The 18542-nt window shown below is 50.2% G+C and overlaps 1 protein-coding gene across 2 annotated transcripts in view; it reads right to left on the bottom strand.

The window, feature by feature from the left end:
• TM9SF4 (transmembrane 9 superfamily member 4) overlaps positions 1-18542 on the bottom strand; it is a 53576-nt gene that overhangs the window by 10133 nt on the left and 24901 nt on the right. Inside the window, exons 3-12 of one of the 2 annotated variants that reach the window (XM_028118679.2) lie at positions 14838-14937; positions 10252-10420; positions 10021-10150; positions 8736-8859; positions 7322-7440; positions 7094-7205; positions 5649-5719; positions 3744-3876; positions 2635-2716; positions 2464-2539 (exon numbers count right to left, since the gene is read on the bottom strand). In XM_028118679.2, the coding sequence (XP_027974480.1) occupies positions 2464-2539; positions 2635-2716; positions 3744-3876; positions 5649-5719; positions 7094-7205; positions 7322-7440; positions 8736-8859; positions 10021-10150; positions 10252-10420; positions 14838-14937 (1116 nt within the window). Of the gene's footprint in view, positions 1-2463; positions 2540-2634; positions 2717-3743; positions 3877-5648; positions 5720-7093; positions 7206-7321; positions 7441-8735; positions 8860-10020; positions 10151-10251; positions 10421-14837; positions 14938-18542 lie in introns of those variants that run through there. The other variant, XM_028118680.1, reaches the window with a different exon arrangement.

Here is an 18542-nt window from a genome sequence, read left to right as displayed (position 1 = left end):
CAGTTAAGTGTCTGCCTTTGGCTCAGGTCATGATCCTAGGGTCCTGGGATCGAGCCTGGCAATGGGCTCCCTGCTCAGCGGGGAGTCTGCTTCTCCCTCTCCCATGTGCTCTCTCTCAAGTAAATAAATAAAATCTTAAAAAAATAATAAAGAAGAAGACACGGAGGCGCAGCAATGTTAAATACACACCCCAACTTCATACAGTTAAGGGTAGATCAGAGAGGTTCAAACCCAAGCAGTCTGACCCCAGGGGCCAAACCCGTGACCCACTGCGCTGTATTCCATCCAGTCACAATCTCTTGGGCTGGGACCCAGGCACATGGAACCAAAGCCCCAGACCTACAGGAGCCTCCTTCACTGCTATGGCTGCCTGAGCATCCAGGAGGGCCATTGACCACAACGCCTGAGGCCCCCTGCAATCTGGTACTCAACCTCCAATGCCAATTTCACCTTTAGCCCATAGCTCTCCCACACCCAGTAACTGGTCGCTGCTCCTGCATGTTGCTGTCCCTGGGCTGCTATGTATGCAGAGTTATCAACATCTCTGGGTATCTGCCACCTGAGGGCTAATGCTGTGCCAGGGGCCTTCCATGCAGTCTCTTCCCATCCACAAAACCACCCTGAGAGGTAGGTGCAACCATCCCCCACTGGAGAGATGGGGAAACCGAGAAAGAACAGAGCCAGGATGGGGATCTAGGAGATTCCAGAACCCTAGGCCGCCCTGCTGGCTGCTTCGGTCCATCTGAAACCCTCCCCTTCAAGGCCCAGCTCAGATGTCATTTCCTCCCTGCCTGCATGTTCCTGCTTTACTCTGCGGTATAGCAGGGCATTCATCTGATGAAATGTACAGACTGGACATTGCGCTAGATACCGGGAGAACAGGCAAGAAGTTCCAGTGAGGCAGGGAGACCCCCCAGTGGAGAACCACCTCTATGGCACTACTTGTAGGCACAAGGCTCTTGCCTAGGCTCCTCTGGGGTACCAAGGAGGACACGGAGGTCAGAATGGGGGAAGAAGGGGAGGAAGCTTCCCGAGGGTGATACCGGAGCAAAGACGGAAAGGATGAGGTGAGGGGAGTGAGGGCGTGGTGTGCCCGGGCAGAGGGGAAGACAGAGGCTGGAGGAGGGAAGAGCAGTGGGGCACCCACATGGCTGCGGGCCACAGCACATGCCCACCGGCGTGCGGAGGCGGAGCACCAGGGAAGGGTCAGAATCTTGCAGGACACCAGGGACACCAAGGATGGTCAAAGGTCTAGGTGAGAGGCAAAGATGCCCGAAACCTGGGCAAGAGTTCTAGAGCCCGAGCTGGAGCTGGGAGGGAATTCATGGACTATTTGGCAGGAAAACCCTCAACACTTGTTGTCTGAGAGGAGGCCGGCAGAAGGGAGTAGGAGGTAAGGAAGCAACCCAGCGGTCTGGCCTGGGGGTCCGGGAGGATGCTGCTGCCACCAGACGCGAGGAGCAGGTGCAGGGCAGAGAGGCGGGGTATGGCGCGGGGTCTGCGGAGGGAGGTCCTGCGGGTATCTGTAGGAGGCCTCCCAGGGAAGAGTTGCACAGGGAGTTGCCTGGCTTCCACACCTCTGTAGGTCCCCGGCTCTCAGCCCACAGTGGCCTGAGGAAGATGCTCGATGCATCAACAATTCAGGGCCTTTCTTTGATTCTTCCAGAAGAGTCACCTTCACAGCTCTTCTATAGTGAGGGCTTCTCCTCCATGCCAGGGGTGTGGCAGCCAGAGCTGAGACACCCTGGGCTCCCCTGGGGCTTTCGACACAGTGAGAATGGTTTCAGAATGCTACGACTACAGGCTTCTTCCAGTCTGGAAGGGCTTCCCAGGGCCTGAGGGGCCTCACTTGTCTGGGAGAGGGTCAGGGTCAGAGCTCCCTGGCAGGTAGGGTTAAGTCCCAGGGAGGGAGGGTCAAGTCCCAGGCATCTGCCAGTTTCTATGGTCTTTTCTGCTGCCAAAAACTCTCCTGACCACCAGGAGGACAGAGAAGGGCAGGAGTTGTCTTCCCTGAAGAGGAAATGGAGGCACCAAAGCCCGAAGACGGGCTGAAAGCAACACGGGCCTGACAGATGGCTCTCTCTACTCCACTGGGCAGTGTCCTTCCAGCAGCCCTTGTGATCAGTGTTTGGCCTTAAACTTTGACACCGAGGCCTGGTGTCAAATCCTGTTATTCTGAATCTTCTATTTCTTCTCTTGTTTGAACCGTCGGACAATGTAGGCTAAAAATCACCTAAGTTCAATCCACTCTTCTTACGGATGCAGCAGCAAGGGCCCTCAGAGGTCCCAAGGTGCCTGTAGTGAGAACCCAGGGCTCCCTACCTGTGGGTGTGTGCCCTCCCCCATCACATTACAGCTCTGCCTCTGGTTCTAACCCCCACACAGACTGCCTACACTGCTGAGGAGCCCAGGAAGAAGCTTCTCAGCTCCACACCAACACTGGAAGGAGGTTAGGACACTTACACAGAAGGCTCCTTTCTTCCACCGATGGCCTTTCAGAGTACGGTACAGACGGCCAGCAGAAAATCCACCAAACACCCTGTGAGGAAATGGCAGGGGTCCACACCATGGGGATTTGTTAGCTGGAGGGCAGGCTGCCTGTGCCAGCCCCGGAATCCACTCAGACACACCTACCCCATGAACATGAAGAGGAAGCAGGCTGTGGTCATGAGAGCTCCCCGGCTGGAGGGTGACAGCATCCCGAGCATGGCCACGACTGTGGAGGGAAGGGGAGCAGAGAGACAGGGTGGCTGATGGCCAGGGTCCCAGCCCCCAGCCCCCATCCTAGGCTGGCCCACAGGGCCCAGGGCAGATGAGGCTAGATGAGGCTCCCTTCTCCCCTGGCCTTCCTGACGGCATACTCCTTGCTCTCTACAGGTCTTAGCTGGGGTTCACAGGGGAGCAGCAGTTGCTGGGCACTGGCTGGCCGCATCTTCACTGCAGCCTCCAGCCCACAGAGCACTTGCAACCAGCCCGGCACCGAGCCGAGACCATCCTGAATGCCAGCTCACTGCACCTGCCTTATTGGCCCTGTGAGGTGGAGGCTGGTTATCCATTTCTCAGATGAGAAAACTGAGGTTCGCAGAGGTTAAGTGAGTTGTTTGAAGTCACAAAGCTTGGCGGCATGAGCCTGAGATACAAACTTAGGCAGATCAGCTGCTAAGAGATTAGATCTTAAATGTTATCACAAGAAAAAAAATTATATAACTATGTGCGGTGATGAATGTTAACTAAACTTACTGTGGTGATCATTTCACAATATATACATATAGCAAATTGTTGTCCTGTACACCTTAAACTTACATAGTGTTATATATCAATTAAAAATAGTTAAAATGGTAAAAAAATTTTTTTAGGCAGGCTGACTTCAGAACTGTCTATATAATTACTATGTATTAGGATTTTGGGGAGTTGTTTTCTGAGAAAAGGCCTGGTGCTGACTTGCGTAAGTCACTTAACGCCTGACTGCAGAAGGAGGCCAACCTCATAGCACTGATGTGTGGCTTTGCTGACGGAGTGGACATGGTAGGCGATCCGTGGTGCTGGAGAGCTCTGAGGGGCAGCAAACCACCAAAGCCTGGTGCTGAGGGGACCTGGCCCTCCCGCTGGCATGAATGACTCTGTCTGGCCCAGTGATGCTGACATGCCCCGTTCCCCAGTGGGGGAGGCCACCCCTCTCTCAGACTCAGGTCTGTGCTCTCTGGTGACAGGACCCCACCCTCAGCCCCACCAGGCCCACTCACAGATGACAATGAGGATCATACAGAAGAGCTGAATGCCTGAGCCCAGGAGGGAGCTGAGGATCATGGGGTACTGGGGGGGCCTGAAGACGTCACCATGCACCAGTTTCCACCCAGACTCTTCCATGGTGTCTTCCTGCAGCAAAGGGTCAGAAGTGAGGCTGTTTCTTGGGGTCCAGAGGAGGCAGCTCCTGCAGGGACCCAAGCCCCCTGACTAGGGCTGAGGGTCCCTCAGGTGTCAACCAGCCTCCACTCTGACGGGAGTGTAAGCGACATGAGATAGTACTCCTCAGAGAAGTGTCACATGGAAAAGGAGGGCACAAACACAAGGCTTAAGGCTACATAAAAGGCAAACCTCCTCCCCAAATTCCGCAAGCCTGATGCATGGAAAAATAATGTAAACATCAACACACTGAAATGTTAACTGTGAGAGTTTTCGAGCAGTGAGATTTAGAAGCCATTTTTTTTTTACTGATTATGAAAGTAATATGTGCTTTTATATAATAAAAAAGTGAAAAAAATTTTTGGCATATGGCATGATATTCTAATGAATAAAAAATAATAAATGTTTATAGTAGAAAATTTTTTAAGAATCTGGAAAGACTCAACAAAAGATCTAAAACTCATAAGTAAACATTCAGAAATTTAAAAAACCCCAGACAGAGAAAATACAATAATTTATACTCCCGGCACTTATTGATACCATTGTTTTGATGCATTTCCTTCAGCCCTTTATGTGCGTGTGTGCGTATATATATATATTACACACACACGTATGTACATACATATATATATGTATATGTATATGCATATGTATATGTAATTGTTAAACACTAAAATTGGAACCAGACCCTATTTACTGCGTACTTTGTTATTTTCAGGTGATGTTTGATCAAACATCCTCATTTCCAATAAGTACTCTTTGCAATTAGTATTCTAATGTGTGTACAACTTTCCATTGTATAACTGTACCATCTCATAGCCAGTCTATTATTATGGAATATCAGGTTACATCCAGTTTATTTAAATTATAAATAAAACTATAATAAATATTTCTAGACCAACTCTTTGTGGTTTTGATGGTTTCCTTTGGAAAATTCTAGAAGAATTACTGGGTCAAAGCAAGTTAACTATTTTATAGTTCGTGGTGTGTAGAGCCAATTCATAACTCTTCAGAAAACTACCAACGTATGCTTGCACGGGTGGCGTGGAAAGGTGCTCAGTTCACATCAACCTTGTTGCCAATGACTACTATATGAAAACATACTTGGACTGATTTGAAGGTCCCAAACTGTATTCTCATAATTGTTTGAATTTGTATTTGGCAGGGGCCGGGGGCGGGGGCGGGGAGATAACCATCCCTGAGGTAAAAGTGGTTTTTCACATGTTTACTAGCCATGTATAGTTCCCAGTCAGCAAATTTTTTGTTCATTTTCAGATTAGAAATTTTGGGACTTTTTAAAACCAGTTCTTTTAACTATTGCCTCTTTTTTCAAGTTTGTCGCAAATACTGTTTGGCAATCCTCTGTTTTGTCTATATATTCTGACATGCAGAACAGTTTGTAGATTTTTCTTTTTCAAGTAGGTCTGACACCCACCATAGGGCTTGAACTCACGACCCTGAGATTAAGAGCTGTGTGCTCTACTAACTGAGCCAGGCGCCCCAGCCCCCAGTTTTCAGATTTTTAACGTTTTCTTTCTGTGATTTCTCCCATTGTTTTTATGCTTAGCAATTAGTGCTTATCCCTATCATTTTGGGTCATTAAACATTTTTTTCCTTTTCAAACTACTCTATGACACACACACACACCACCCCACCCCCGGCCCCTTGGTCTGGTAGGCCCAGAACCCTACTGCTAGTCTGCCCTCCGTCTCCAAGTCCATCCCTCCCCGGCCAAGACCTCGTACAATGTCATCCTCCTTGTTATAGTTGGCAATGTCCTTCCGGAGGGTCCGAATGATGATCATGCTCAGGATGCCTGAAACAAACAGGGGTGGGGAGAAAGAGGCATGAGCACTGCCAACGGAGTCTCATGGGCTGCATGCCCTCCTGGGCCTGGGGTTTCGCTGAGTGCCGGCTGGCACGCCTGGCTTCCTCCGGTGGGCAGTGGTTAGGCAGCTGCCTCAGGTCCTCTGCTGAGCAGAGATCCACCCCAGCTATCCAGAGGGGGGCACACGGAGGGTCACTCCCCTGACAGCGGAAGGGAAGAGCCACTGGGATGGGTTTGGGCAGTCAAAGGACTCTGCCTTTTATTCCATGGAGAACAGCGCCCCAGCTGCTCCCTGTCTTGGTCCTCCTGACCTCTGCAGCCTCGCTTCCTCCCGGGCTTACCTCCCATGCCGCCCCTGCCTGCTTGCTGTTCTGTCATCAGTTCACAGCCTCCATGCCTCTACTGGGGCTGCTTCCTGTTCCCTTGGCCCGCGATGCCCCACTCTGCCCTGACGCCCGCTCCCACTTCAAGACTTACCCCGGGCATCTTCGCCTTTCAACACCCCAGATGGCTCAGAGGCCCCCCACTTGTACCTCCACAGCACCCTGTTCCCTCTGCAGGCAGCCCAGTGTAGTGGCTAAGACAATGGGCTGTATGACTTCAAGCTAACTTAACATCTTAGGCTTGGCTCATGGAACCTGAAGAACTGGAGGTTTGTGAAGTGCTTATGAACACAACGGCTGGCCCCTCAGTAAATGTTTCATCAACAGCACCTAGCATTATCTCTGCTTCCCATATGACACTGAAGTGACCGGTTTCACTCCACCTCTACCCACTACCCTCCCCCTGGCTCGCCGGCCAGCTTCTCACCAAGCTCGTCCCACTGCAGGGCCGTGACCTTTGCTGGACCAGTCGTTCCCTGGGTCTCTGAATGGTGGCTCCTCCCCACTCAGAGAGGTCTTCTCTAAAGCAACCTTCATCCTTTCTCAAGAGTTGTGTATCTGGTCACCCTGTTTATCTGCTCCATAGCACTTAGCACTATCTGGACTCAACCACTTCTCTGCTTTTCTGTCTCTCCCACCACCAGAATAGACTCTTTGAGGGGCTGGGCTTGCTCAACACCGTATCCCCAGCATGTGGTACAGCACTTGCACAGACGGGCAACAACGAAATCTTGTTGAACCAATCAGTGAAGGTGTGCACGAAGAGATGTATCCATCCTTCCCTAGGGAGCTCTCCAGAGTAGAGACTGAATCTTGTTCACCTTTGCATACCTGATGCCTAGTACAGACCCTGATGTCTGTTTTTGACCTACACGTGGCCTCAAGAACACCCTAGAAGTCCCCCTTCAGTCATGTGATGCCTCAGACCTTCATCCCTCACCCCCTTGTCTCTCCACCTCCCATCCCACAGATCTCTCACCTGATAGGAAGAAGACCACCACGACAGAGTTAATGATAGAAAACCAGTGGATCTGCACATCACTCATGGTCAGGTAAGTATCCCATCGAGAGGCCCATTTGATGTCACTTTCCTGGAGGGGGAGGGAGACAGGGTGGAAAAGCAGCACTTTGAGTCAAGCCTCGTGTTAGACAACTCCTGCCCAGACCAGAACCCTCCTCCCCTGCCATGGCCCCGGCCCCTCCTCACCTCCCAGTGTACAGAGTAGGTGAAGTACAGCTCATTCTCCTTGCTGGGGTCAATTTCCTGGGGTGAGGAGTTGGTACCCTCAGGCAGGGTGCACGAACTCTTCTCATCTGCTTTGATGTCTGTGAGAGACAGAGACTCAGTCTGTTCCTGTGGGGACCAGTGCCACTACCCAGGGCTGTTCTGAGGGGTGCCCTCAGAGGCTGCCTCTGCTGGGACCCAGGGTCTGAGTGGAGGCAACGGAGTTATTAAACTTCCTCCCCAGAGCCCTGATCTTCCTAAGAGCCTTTGGGGCTGCTGGGTGTGGAAGAGGGGCTCTGAGTCCCTCATTTGATCTCTCCTCACTCAATTCAAGCATTCATGTACTCACTTAATCAGCCCCACTGAACAGGAAAACCACCACTGAACCCCTGCTATCATGCTTACTCATTCATCCAGTCCCCAAAGTCCTAGCACGTCAGTAACGCAATCACCCAGATGCTTCTTTTTTCATTTATTCCTCCGTTCATCCCAATTATCTGTCCATCCATTCAACCAACCACCATCTAGTAAGCGCCTACTCTGTGCCCAGTGCCCGGCTGGAGAGATAATGGTGAGATGGAGACAGAGTCTCTAAACTCCAGGAAACGGCTGAAGGGAGAGACGATGTCAAAAATATCATGCAATAAACGTGACGCTGTGCTCATGGCGCTCACCAGGACGGGCAGTATAGTGCTCTGAGAGCACAGGATCTATGTCTTACATGAGATTTTGGATATGATTCTGTTTGAAAACTAGGTTCCATAGCTTTAAAAAGAAAAAAAAAAAAAAGGTAGAAACCCGCCACCACTGTGGACAAAGGCCAAGCCTGCTGAACTGAAGTGTGCCCTGGGGTGAGCGAGGGCAGACAGGTGAGAAGCTGGACCAGCTCCTATCAGGCCTAGAGGGCTGGGCTCTCAGATACCCCGCAGAACTGCTGACCCTGGGCCAAGTCTCGTCTCCGCCAATCACTTACACAGAGGAAGAAACAGAGAAACCAGCTGCCTGACCGCTCTGTCTGCATCTCTGCCCCTTGTTCTTCAGCCGAGGGGAAGCTGGCTGGCTCTTCCGAGAGGCCCAGGCAAGTCCTAGTCGCTGTTTGTCCTCGGCCAAGTCACCAACCTCTCCGAGTCTCCGGTTCCTCATCTATAACTACCACACACTTCCGGGGTTTGCGGGAGGTGGTAAACTGGGAAGGCACCAGGCCAGGACACAACCGACGTCAGCTCTCCCCTTGCTCACCGCCTTCTCTCACGGGAATGCAGGGACCCTACCTTGGCTGGGCCCATATGCCACACTGTGGCCTATCAGCCATCTCAGAATCAAGTGCGAGAAGACCCTGGGTGTGGAAGCCCAGGCCCATCCAGCCCTGCCCCTCTGGTCATACCTCCCCACTCACCCTCCAGCCTGATGCTCTGGGGAATCACCTCGAAGCGGACGACACGGTATGTGTGCTCCTGTTCCTCTTCCAGGTCCTCCCGGTGGTAGTAAAGGATGAACGAGAGGTGATTGTGCAGGTAAATCTAAAACAGCAATGGCGAGAACAAAATACCTAGTGGTCGAGAACCAACCAGAAAATCATCCCAGGTATCGGGTCCCTCCCCTCGTCCAGCAGGGCCCAGCCGTTTCAACCTGCGAAAAGCACTGCTCTCACAGCACTCCCTCTCAGAAACGCTCCAGGGCTCCCTGGGGCTTACCAGATAAAAGCCCGGATCCCTCAGGCCTGACATTCATGGCTTTCTGTCATGTGCTCGCAGCCCTTCCCTGCCCCGTGAGCAGTTCCCATGCTGCAGCTCCGTTCCCGGCATTCACGCCGGCTAGGATGCCACCCCTGTCCCCGCTCAGCTCAAGCGTCCCTATTTTTCAAGGCCCGCCTCCCCCGTGACAACCCGAATGCACAATGAGCTCTTCTGAGCTCTGCTGGCGTTCAGCACGGCACGAGCACCATCGGCGATGGCAAATGGGACTTAGGACGCAGGGTCCTACACGGTTAGTTCTCTTCCCAAGTGGGGTCGGAAGCTCTCTGAGGTCAGGGGCTGTGCGTCAAAAGAAACTGTTTTGTTCTTTATTCCCTAGTAGAAGGTGCTCAGTTTAGAAAATTAGACAGGAGAATCACTGTTACTATCATTGCTACTATCAGCTATTATTAGCATATTTCTCAGAGGCCGCACTATAAAGTAGCAGATCCACAAATCATCCGCTTTACTCTGCTTAACCCCAAAGGGCAGCTATGGACACTGCATATATTTTACAGATGAGGAATCAAAGGCTCGGAGAGGAAACAGGTAGGCTCAAAGGCACTCAACAACTAGTGAGTGGTGGAGGTGGGGTCCAATACCCAGGGAGCCAGCACGCTCCTGACCACTATCCTACCTAGCTCTCCTACATACTGTTGAAATTCCATCTTTGTTTGTTTTTTTGTTTTGTTTTAATCTTATAAATATGGAATCTGACTTTCTGAGGGACTGTGCCTTCTACTTCCTGGGTAGCATCTGCCAGAGCCTTGCCCAAAGCACAGACTCTCACAGACCACACTGAGGGGCACCAGGAGAAACCTGCCTTGGCCATCCCACCTTTTGTTATAAACCTAGAGCTAAATATTCCCACCTTCCCTGTGGCCCCAAGGGTTCATGACTTACCAGGTGAAACTCCCCCAGCCCTTTGAGCACGCCGAGACACTCTACCTTGTTGACATCTGTGAAGCCGAGCCGGTAGCCGTGTTCAAACTGCACATCTTTTTCTTTCTTCTTGTCATCACCATCGCGGTTGGAGTACAGCTCCAGCCGGGTGGCCACAGGCAGGTTGTCGGCGATGCTGGAAACCCAAGGCCCCTCTCAGTCCCCCTGGACCGCCTCTCCCATCTGTGTCCCACCCCACACCAAGTCAGGGCCAGCAGGGAGCGGAGGACAACTTACAGGTGGACGTAGTAGTCTTCCGTGATCCGCTCGGCCACAAGCCGGCTCTGCTCCACGGTCAGGGTCACTGGCTTGTTGGACTGGCTGCACAGAACCTCACACTTCTTTTCGCTGTTCATTAGCACCTGGAAAGGGGTGTTGACAATCCGGTCCCCTCTCAGCACCTCTCCTGCCATAAGAGAGACACATGGATCTCAGAGCTTCAGCCCTGAGGTTGCTGAGGTCAGCAGAGCCGTGGAGACACTGCTGACTCGCAGGGCCCTTGGCAGTTCCACAGCCTGGCACGTGGTGCGCTACCCTACCTGGAGAAAGCTGGCCCCTCCGACGCCCACCTGTCCTCTCCGGCCCCTCTGTGACATGCCACCAGACTTTCCAGGGCACATCAAATAGGCCTCTAGGCCTCATGTGCCACTTCTTGCCTGTGTTCCTGGGGAACTCCTCCTTACCCCGTGAGCCCAGTTTCTGTTTCCCCTCTGGGAAGCCCTTCCTGACCTCTTCGGGGCCGAGCTCGTCACTCTCTCCACTGATTTCCCTCTGTGTAGAGGCAGCGTCGTACAGCGGTGTACACCGGACCGGCTACCGAGCCCTTGCTCTGCCACTTACTATCTTAGCAGTCACGTAACCTCAGTGAGCCTCAATTTCCGTATCTGTAAAATGGGGATAATACCAGTAGCCGTCTCCCAGGGTCCCAGTGAGAAATCAAGTACGAGGCACAGAGCAGGCCAGCAACAAATACCGTCTTTATTGTCAGCATCACCTCTGCACCATTTCATATGCTGACGATGCGACTTTGCGTGACTTTGCACCGTGTGCTGCCATATTAAGGGTCTGCCATCCCTGACTATGAGCTCTTTAAGGGGCAGCAATGTTTCCCATTGATTTCTGTGTCTTCAGATCCCAGTTCAGGCAGGGAGGGAGGTGGGGTAAAATCCAGCACCTGAGATTTTTAGCCAAAACAGGTTTTTACTCAATGAACTGGCACATAGTAGCGGCTGGGCACCAGGCGCGGAGCAGCTCGGGGCTGCCGACAGCCAACGGCACTTTCATTCTGAGCTGTTCCAATGATTCTACCGGGATGATGTGAAACTGGGGCAAGTTGAAGACTGACCAAAGCCAACAGACGAGACTAGCACCTGCACACACACGGAGTCCAACACGGGCTTGCCAGCAGGGACCTGCCTAGATATAGCCCTCTCTGCCTAGTCAGTCATTCCTTCATTCACTCACTCATTCCCAGCATCTACCTGGTACTGCTTATGTGCTGGGCCCTGAAGATGCGTTGCTGAACAAACTCACGGAGATTATGGTCTAGTGGGAAGACAGACTTGGTGACATCACCACGTAACACGAGGAACTTGCTCTAGGCATGGGGAGCAGGTCTAGGGAAGTTTCTCTGAGGAAATGATGTTTGAAGTGGGCTCTAAAGGAAGAGGGGCATTGACTACGTGAACAGACAGAGGAAGAACATTCTAGACAGAAGGAACAGTATGTGCGAAAGCTCCTGGAGGTGGGGGACGTGTGCTGAGCTGGAGAGGCCTGTGGGGTTGCGGTGGAGAGGGCAAGGGGGAAAGCGACATAAGGTGAGCCCAAGAGATGGGCTGGAGCCAGACCTCAGGGCCTATGGGCCGTGCCGGAAGTCTGATCTTTATCCAGAGAGCGAGAAAAGGCCGTGAAGGGTTTCTAACAGGCATGGAGGAAGACATGACCTGATTCTGATGAAGCATCATGCTGGCTGTTTTGTGAAGAAAACACAGAATACGCAAGGGACTGGCTGGGGCGATGCCAGTCAGTCATGCAAGTGAGCGAGGATGGTGGCCAGCCTGGGTGGTGCTGAGGGTGGACACAAGCACGCGGGGTCAGGAGCTACCGAGTGGGGAACCGAGGGGGCCGGGTGCTGACTGATACAAAGGAAGAGTGAGCAGTGGTGGGAGACTGAGGTTTCTACAATGGGGTGCTAGGTGGGAAAAAGGAAAGAGGAGCAAATTTAGACAAAGGCCTTTTTTCGGTTTGGACACGTCAAGCAAGCAGTTAGATACCCACGTTCCGGGCCCCATGGACAGGTCAGGGCTGCGGGTGGAAGCTGGGAGCTGCTGGCGTGCGAACAGTAAGAGGCAGGGCACAAGCTGCACCCCTGCACAAAGTAGCAGCCCTGGCAAGTGTGGACGAGGCACTTAGAAACGGGGGAGGGAGAAGAGGGGCTCCCCTTCCCCCCATTTTAGTAGCTGAGTAAGGCAGCTGAGTCTAGAAAACCCAGGGACAGACCAGCCAGTGGAGAGCAAGGATGCCAGTAAGACATCTGCACGGTCTGCTGTGGAAACAATTCGGGACCCCTTCTTCATTTCACAAAGAGGACACTGGAAGCAGACAGGGACAGTGACTTGCCCATGAGGGGACTGCCGTAGTGCTAAGCTCTTGGACTCCTTCCTCCACACCACGCCCTACTGCCCACTTCTTTTTAGTCTACAAGGAGCTCACCTGAGGAACGGAAGAACATACACAGAGAGGAACAAGGCTGTAGACCAAGTAAGCAGGTATCACTTCTTGATATTTAGAAATTAAATTTACACCAAGAAAGAAGGCATGCTGGTCTGGAACAGCTCATCTCTAATATGCAAATGTTCCTTTTAACTTTTTATAGTTGGAGCAGATCGCCGGCCAGGCTAAATGAGCAACAAGCTACAAATGGGGACCCTCTAAGAGAGTCTGATATTGTAGTCCAGTACGTCTGCCACAGACACTCCGACACACACAACGGTACGGATTGCCATCAGCATGACCACCCCCGAGCACAGGCTGCAGACAGCCCAGATGAACCTCTCTGGAGAAGGCAGTCCGGACAACAGAAAGAATTCTGTCTTTAGAGTTAAAAAAAAAAAACCTGGGTAATATGTCAATTTCTCCACCTATTATTGGCCATGTGATCTGTGGAGCAAGTCTTTTAAACCCTTGAAGCTGCCGTTGCCACTACTAAGAAACAGGAGCAATGATACTGGTGAGTGACTGGGGCAAGGAACTGTACTTCCTTCTGCCTCACTTCTCTTACCTACATCAAGGGGATAGTAAGAGGAGCTACTTTGTAGGGCTGTCGTGAGAATTAACTAAGTTAAAGCACAGAAGTGCCTAGAACAGTGCCTGGCTCACAAGGAGAGCCCTGTAAGTATTAATGGTGGTGATGATGAGAACACAGAGTATAAGGCTTGCCATCTAACAGGTACTTAACCAAGGAATTTTCTCCTCTATTCAGGTAGGACACTAACATTGACTGAATCCTACTGTGTCAGACACTGGGTCAGATGTGGGAGAGAGAGAGAGGACCATAAGGCATGATCCCTCCACTCTTAAGAACCCGAAGGCCATGAAGGGAGGCACTCCACAAAGACAGAATGAGACACAATATAACAGGATAACTTTTGTACATAAAAGTTTCCATTTCTGTGAGGCAGAACATTCCCCAGCTTCATGGAAGATGCAGCAGTGGCTCAGAGAGGTTAAGGTCACCCAGTATCACACCGAGGTGTGCCCAACTGCAGAGCCATGGGCTGCCAACAAGTCCACACCAGCTCATGGGCAAAGGAGGAGCTGTTCTGTGGTATGGAAAGGGAAAAGAAGGGTAAGTGAGCAGCCCAGAGAGTCAGTCAGTGGAAGTCAGCCCAGGCCCCAAGACAACAGTACGAGGCAAGAAGAAGGGACAGGAGGGGCTGCCTGCTTTGGATTAAGCTGACTGCAAGGCCTGCCTCCTGCTGGTCTGGGACACCCAATACCTGGTCATAGATACACTTGTCAGCTAGGGGTTCTGGAAACATCTGAGCCAGGGGTGGCTCTGACAGAGAAGGCAGACTTTCGGAGGCCTGCTCAAGAACCAGTTCTCTCCTTTCTCCTTCCTAAGCTGTAAGAGGAAAGTCTCCTAAGTTCCTTGAGGTCAGGGACAGCATCTACCCACATTTTTACCTCCAGGACTCAACATCAAGACGGGCACAGGGTAAGTACTAATAATCGTGTCGGGAACAGAGGCTTCCAAATGTCTTTTGCTTTAAGCCTGAAATTCTACCAAATGGGAGAATTATCTGAATTAGAATAAAATGGCTACTATTTATGGAACACATATGCCAGACACTGCGTTGGGTGCTTCACACATTATTTGAGGCAAGTCTTGCACAGTCACTTAGAAAGAACTACAGTGATGTCTCTGCTTCCTTTAGGGCCGGAGGTAACCACTCACTCTTTTAATTAAAAGCAGAAGAGGTTGCAGAAGCCATGAAAGAGAAGGGAATATCTAGAAATCAAGGTGAGAGCCGGTGTGAGCAGTAGCCAAGGGCTGCAACTCTGAAGTCCTACTACGTGGACTCCAAGCCCAGCTTAGCTGTTAATTAAAAATATAACCAGAGGCAAATCGCTGAACCTGTAGAATGGGCATAAACACAGCAACTGCCTCCCCAGGGCTGTTATGAGGCTTGACTAAGCTGCTATGTATGTAAACTATGTAGAACGGTACGCAGCACACAGTAATGTCAGGGTTAACTGCTACCATCGCCATGTGAAGATTCGGCTTCCCCTCTGGGACAGGCTGACAGGGAGAGAGAACTTACCCAGATTCTCTGCCTTGTAGGTTATTTTGCTGGGCTGGCAGAAGGGCAGCGAGTAGTATTCATAAGGTAGCTGGGTTCGAGAGCTGGTCAGCTTCACAGCCTAGTGGGAAAAGAGAGGCTGTTGCTCATCAATCCAGAAACCCAGACGGCTGTTTCAGTAATCCACCCCCCGCGCCCCGTACCCACATACACTGGTACATTAGCAACTCACTGTAGCACATCACAGCTCCAGTATACTGGATACTATACAGTCCACAATTCTGAGTAATTTCATGTTTCATTTAGTTTTAGACCATATTATAGATCTCGTTTAAAATAATAACCAAATTCAGGGGTGCTGGGTGGCTTAGTCGTTAAGCGTCTGCCTTCGGCTCAGGTCATGATCCCAGGGTCCTGGGATTGAGCCCCGCATCGGGCTCCCTGCTCAGCGAGAGGCCTGCTTCTCCCTCTCCCACCCCCTCTGCTTGTGTTCCCACTCTCGCTGTGTCTCTCTCTGTTAAATAAATAAATAAAAACTTTAAAAAAAAATAAGTAAAATAATAACCAAATTTAATACATACTGAGAGTATGATATCCTTTGACCCTGTAATTTCACTTCTGGGTATCTTCCCTAAGGAAATAACTCAAAATGAGAATAAACCTTAGGAACAAAGAGGTTCACTTCTTACTCATAACCACAGTGCTCTCCTGCTTGCAGTTCCTCGAGCCCGTCCAGCTCTCTTCCATCTCAGGCTCTGCACCTGCTGCCCCTCTCCACCTGACTCCGTGCCTGTCGGCTCCTTCGCACACTCAGGTCCCAGCTTACGGCCCCTCGCCTGGAAGTCCTTCCTAACTAGCTCAGCTAAGGGCATCCCCCTATTTGCTCTATTCCAACATGCACAGTTTCCTCGGTAACATGTCTGATAAAACATAATTATTTTGTTTACCTGTTGTTGTTTTTTTTTTAAAAAAAGTCTCCTCCTAGAATTTAAGAGTTAGGCTCCATGAGGACAAGGACCTACAGAGCCAGGCACACAGTAGTGCTCATTAAATGTTTGCTGAGTGACTGAAGAGAGGAAAAATGGGAAAATAAGTATAAGCCCCCACAACGGGAAACTGGTCAATAAATCATAATATACTCATTCAATGAAATATGATGCAACCATTAAAAACAAGGTTTAAGAAGACCATGAAGGAGGGGCGCCTGGGTGGTTCAGTCATTAAGCGTCTGCCTTCAGCTCAGATCATGATCCCAGGGTCCTGGGATCGAGCCCCGCATTGCATCGAGCTCCCTGCTCCACGGGGAGCCTGCTTCTCCCTCTCCCACTCCCCCTGCTTGTGTTCCCTCTCTCGCTGTGTCTCTGTCAAAAAATAAAGAAAAAAAAAATCTTTAAAATAAATAAATAAATAAAACTCATATTTTGGAATTAGGAATTATTTTGGTTTTAAAACACCCCCCAGGTGGATCTGGGGCGGTACCCCATATTTAATGACTATTTGCGCAAAGAAATGCAAAAATATTCATTCTAAGTGGGATAAATAAAGTCAAACACTTTAGGCCAAGTCTTGTCTATGAGAGCCTAGAAAACTGGGTTTCAGAGGTTTTTAGATGTTGGACTAAGGGACTGAGGACTACTATTAAGCATTTCATAAACTGCTTGACCCAAAATGGCCAAAAAGTTAAGTCTATTATAACAGCCTGTTATTTTATGTTTCTTACATTCTCTCTTTCTGGATAATCAAAAAAGAATCCACGTTACAAAGAGATCGAGTCCCACCTTTATGTTCCCTCCACCCCTCCCGCCCCTCCCTCCCCAAACTGTACCCTCTCACACCCCCAGCCTGGCAGGCCTGGAAGCCAGAGCCACCTTCTCCTCCCTGGGCCACAAGGTTTGCTCTGGAGGGGGCTTTTGGCAGAAGTACTGGGAGGAAGGGTACTGCAGTAGGTAAGAGACGGAGTAGTTAAGGACTAACCCTATGTCTTCCTCACCACATGACCTTGGGCAAGGTGGTTTATTTCCCTGGGCCTTGGTTTCCATACCTGTGAAATATACAGTAACTCTGTAAAATATACAGTATCTACTTCAGAGGGTTCTTGGGGGGCATCTGAGTTAAGTCACTCACCCATAATGCCTGGTATGTAAATAACCCTCAATAAACGTTACTTTAATTACTCTTCCTGAAAGTTACAAGTCTGACTTGGGAGGAAGAAATAGGCTCACAATAATGCAACACATGTAATGCTGCGTTTACTCGTTAATTACTGCTTAGTTCTAAATGAACTTTTTAAAAAAGATTTTATTTATATATATTTTTATTTATTTATTTAGAGTGAGCAAGGGGAGGCGCAGAGGGAGAGGGAGAAAAAATCTGAAGCAGACTCCACGCTGAGCGCGGAGCCCAACACAGGGCTCGAATCCACGACCCTGAGATCATGACCTTAGCCAAAATCAAGCGTTGGATACTCAGCCATCAGAGCCACCCAGGCACCCCTAAATGCAGATGCTTTTTAATAGCCATTCGTCAGACATATTTATCCACTGTGCCAGGCTACGTATTAGGAGCTCGTAACACAGCAATAATTGGGACAGAGAAGATCCTCGCTCTTTTAGAACTTGACTCCTAGCAGTTTTCATTTTCTTTTTAAACAAATGTATTATTTACATATTTATCCTCTTAACTGGTTAATCCCCCCTGGATAATCACAAGTTGCTTGTATGTGATGCCTCAAATAAGCATGACATGCAGCAATTTGCAATTTCACTAATACCTAAAATGTGACAGCAAACAAAGGGGCATGCACATGATGGCACATCCTGTGGCTGGTCCTTTGTGACCCTGTCTTCTACTTCTCCTTTTGAACACTGTGATGCTCCGGAAAAGATAAACACTTGATTTTCACACAATCTTACTGCTTTGCTTTTGCACAGACCAGTTAAGACGTGGTTCAACACAATAATGAGGCAAGAAATGTATGTTTATTTTAGGAACAGAATTTATTTTCATAACCTCATAAGTTTTGTTAGTCCTTTTTACACAATCACTAAGGGTCTGAAGGACTACTTAAAAATTTCAACTACACATTACTTTGCCAAGGGAGGAACAGTGTGGTTGTCAAGTAGTTGGGGATTTATGGAGGTGAGAGAATGCCAACTGTCCTACACTGTAAACACTGCACAGAAAAAAAAACAAAAAACAAAAAACAAAAATACCTAAGTATTAAAAGTGGTTATATTTGGGGGATGACAGAGGAGAGTCCCTTTGGCTGGGAGCCCTTGTACAAGGTGACGCCCCTACCCTGGTGGTAGTCTATATCCAATGACTGGTTTCATGGAGGGATACAGAGAACCAGTCCTCTTGCTTCAATCTGGAACAACTCCAAAGGGCCAGGCATTCCAGTTCTAGAGCTTCCCATAGGCCTCTGTTGTACCTCTGTTGTACCACGGTTCAGCGTCTCCCTCTGCCCTGTCCTGCTTCCCTCACTCCTTCCCAAGTGCTGACCCTTATGCAGCTTATGCAGGCAAACTGCACCATATCTCCACCTTGGAGTCTGCGCCCTGGGAAACCAGATCCAAGAAGATCCACCACCAACCCCTACCCCTGCGTGGGGCTCTGAGAAGGCCACCGACACAGTGCACTGCTAAAGAGCCATTAATCAACGTGCCAGCCTACCCACTGCCCCCGATCAACCATATTTTAAGTGACTCCTTCCCCACTTTTGCCAGT

The sequence above is a fragment of the Eumetopias jubatus genome, unplaced genomic scaffold (genome assembly GCF_037043125.1).
Source record: "Eumetopias jubatus isolate StellerSeaLion01/CBP00866 unplaced genomic scaffold, mEumJub1_p1.0 scaffold_9, whole genome shotgun sequence".
NCBI lineage: Eukaryota > Metazoa > Chordata > Mammalia > Carnivora > Otariidae > Eumetopias > Eumetopias jubatus.
The sequence above is the reverse complement of the archived record's forward strand: the minus strand, read 5'-3'. Positions and strand labels throughout refer to the sequence as shown.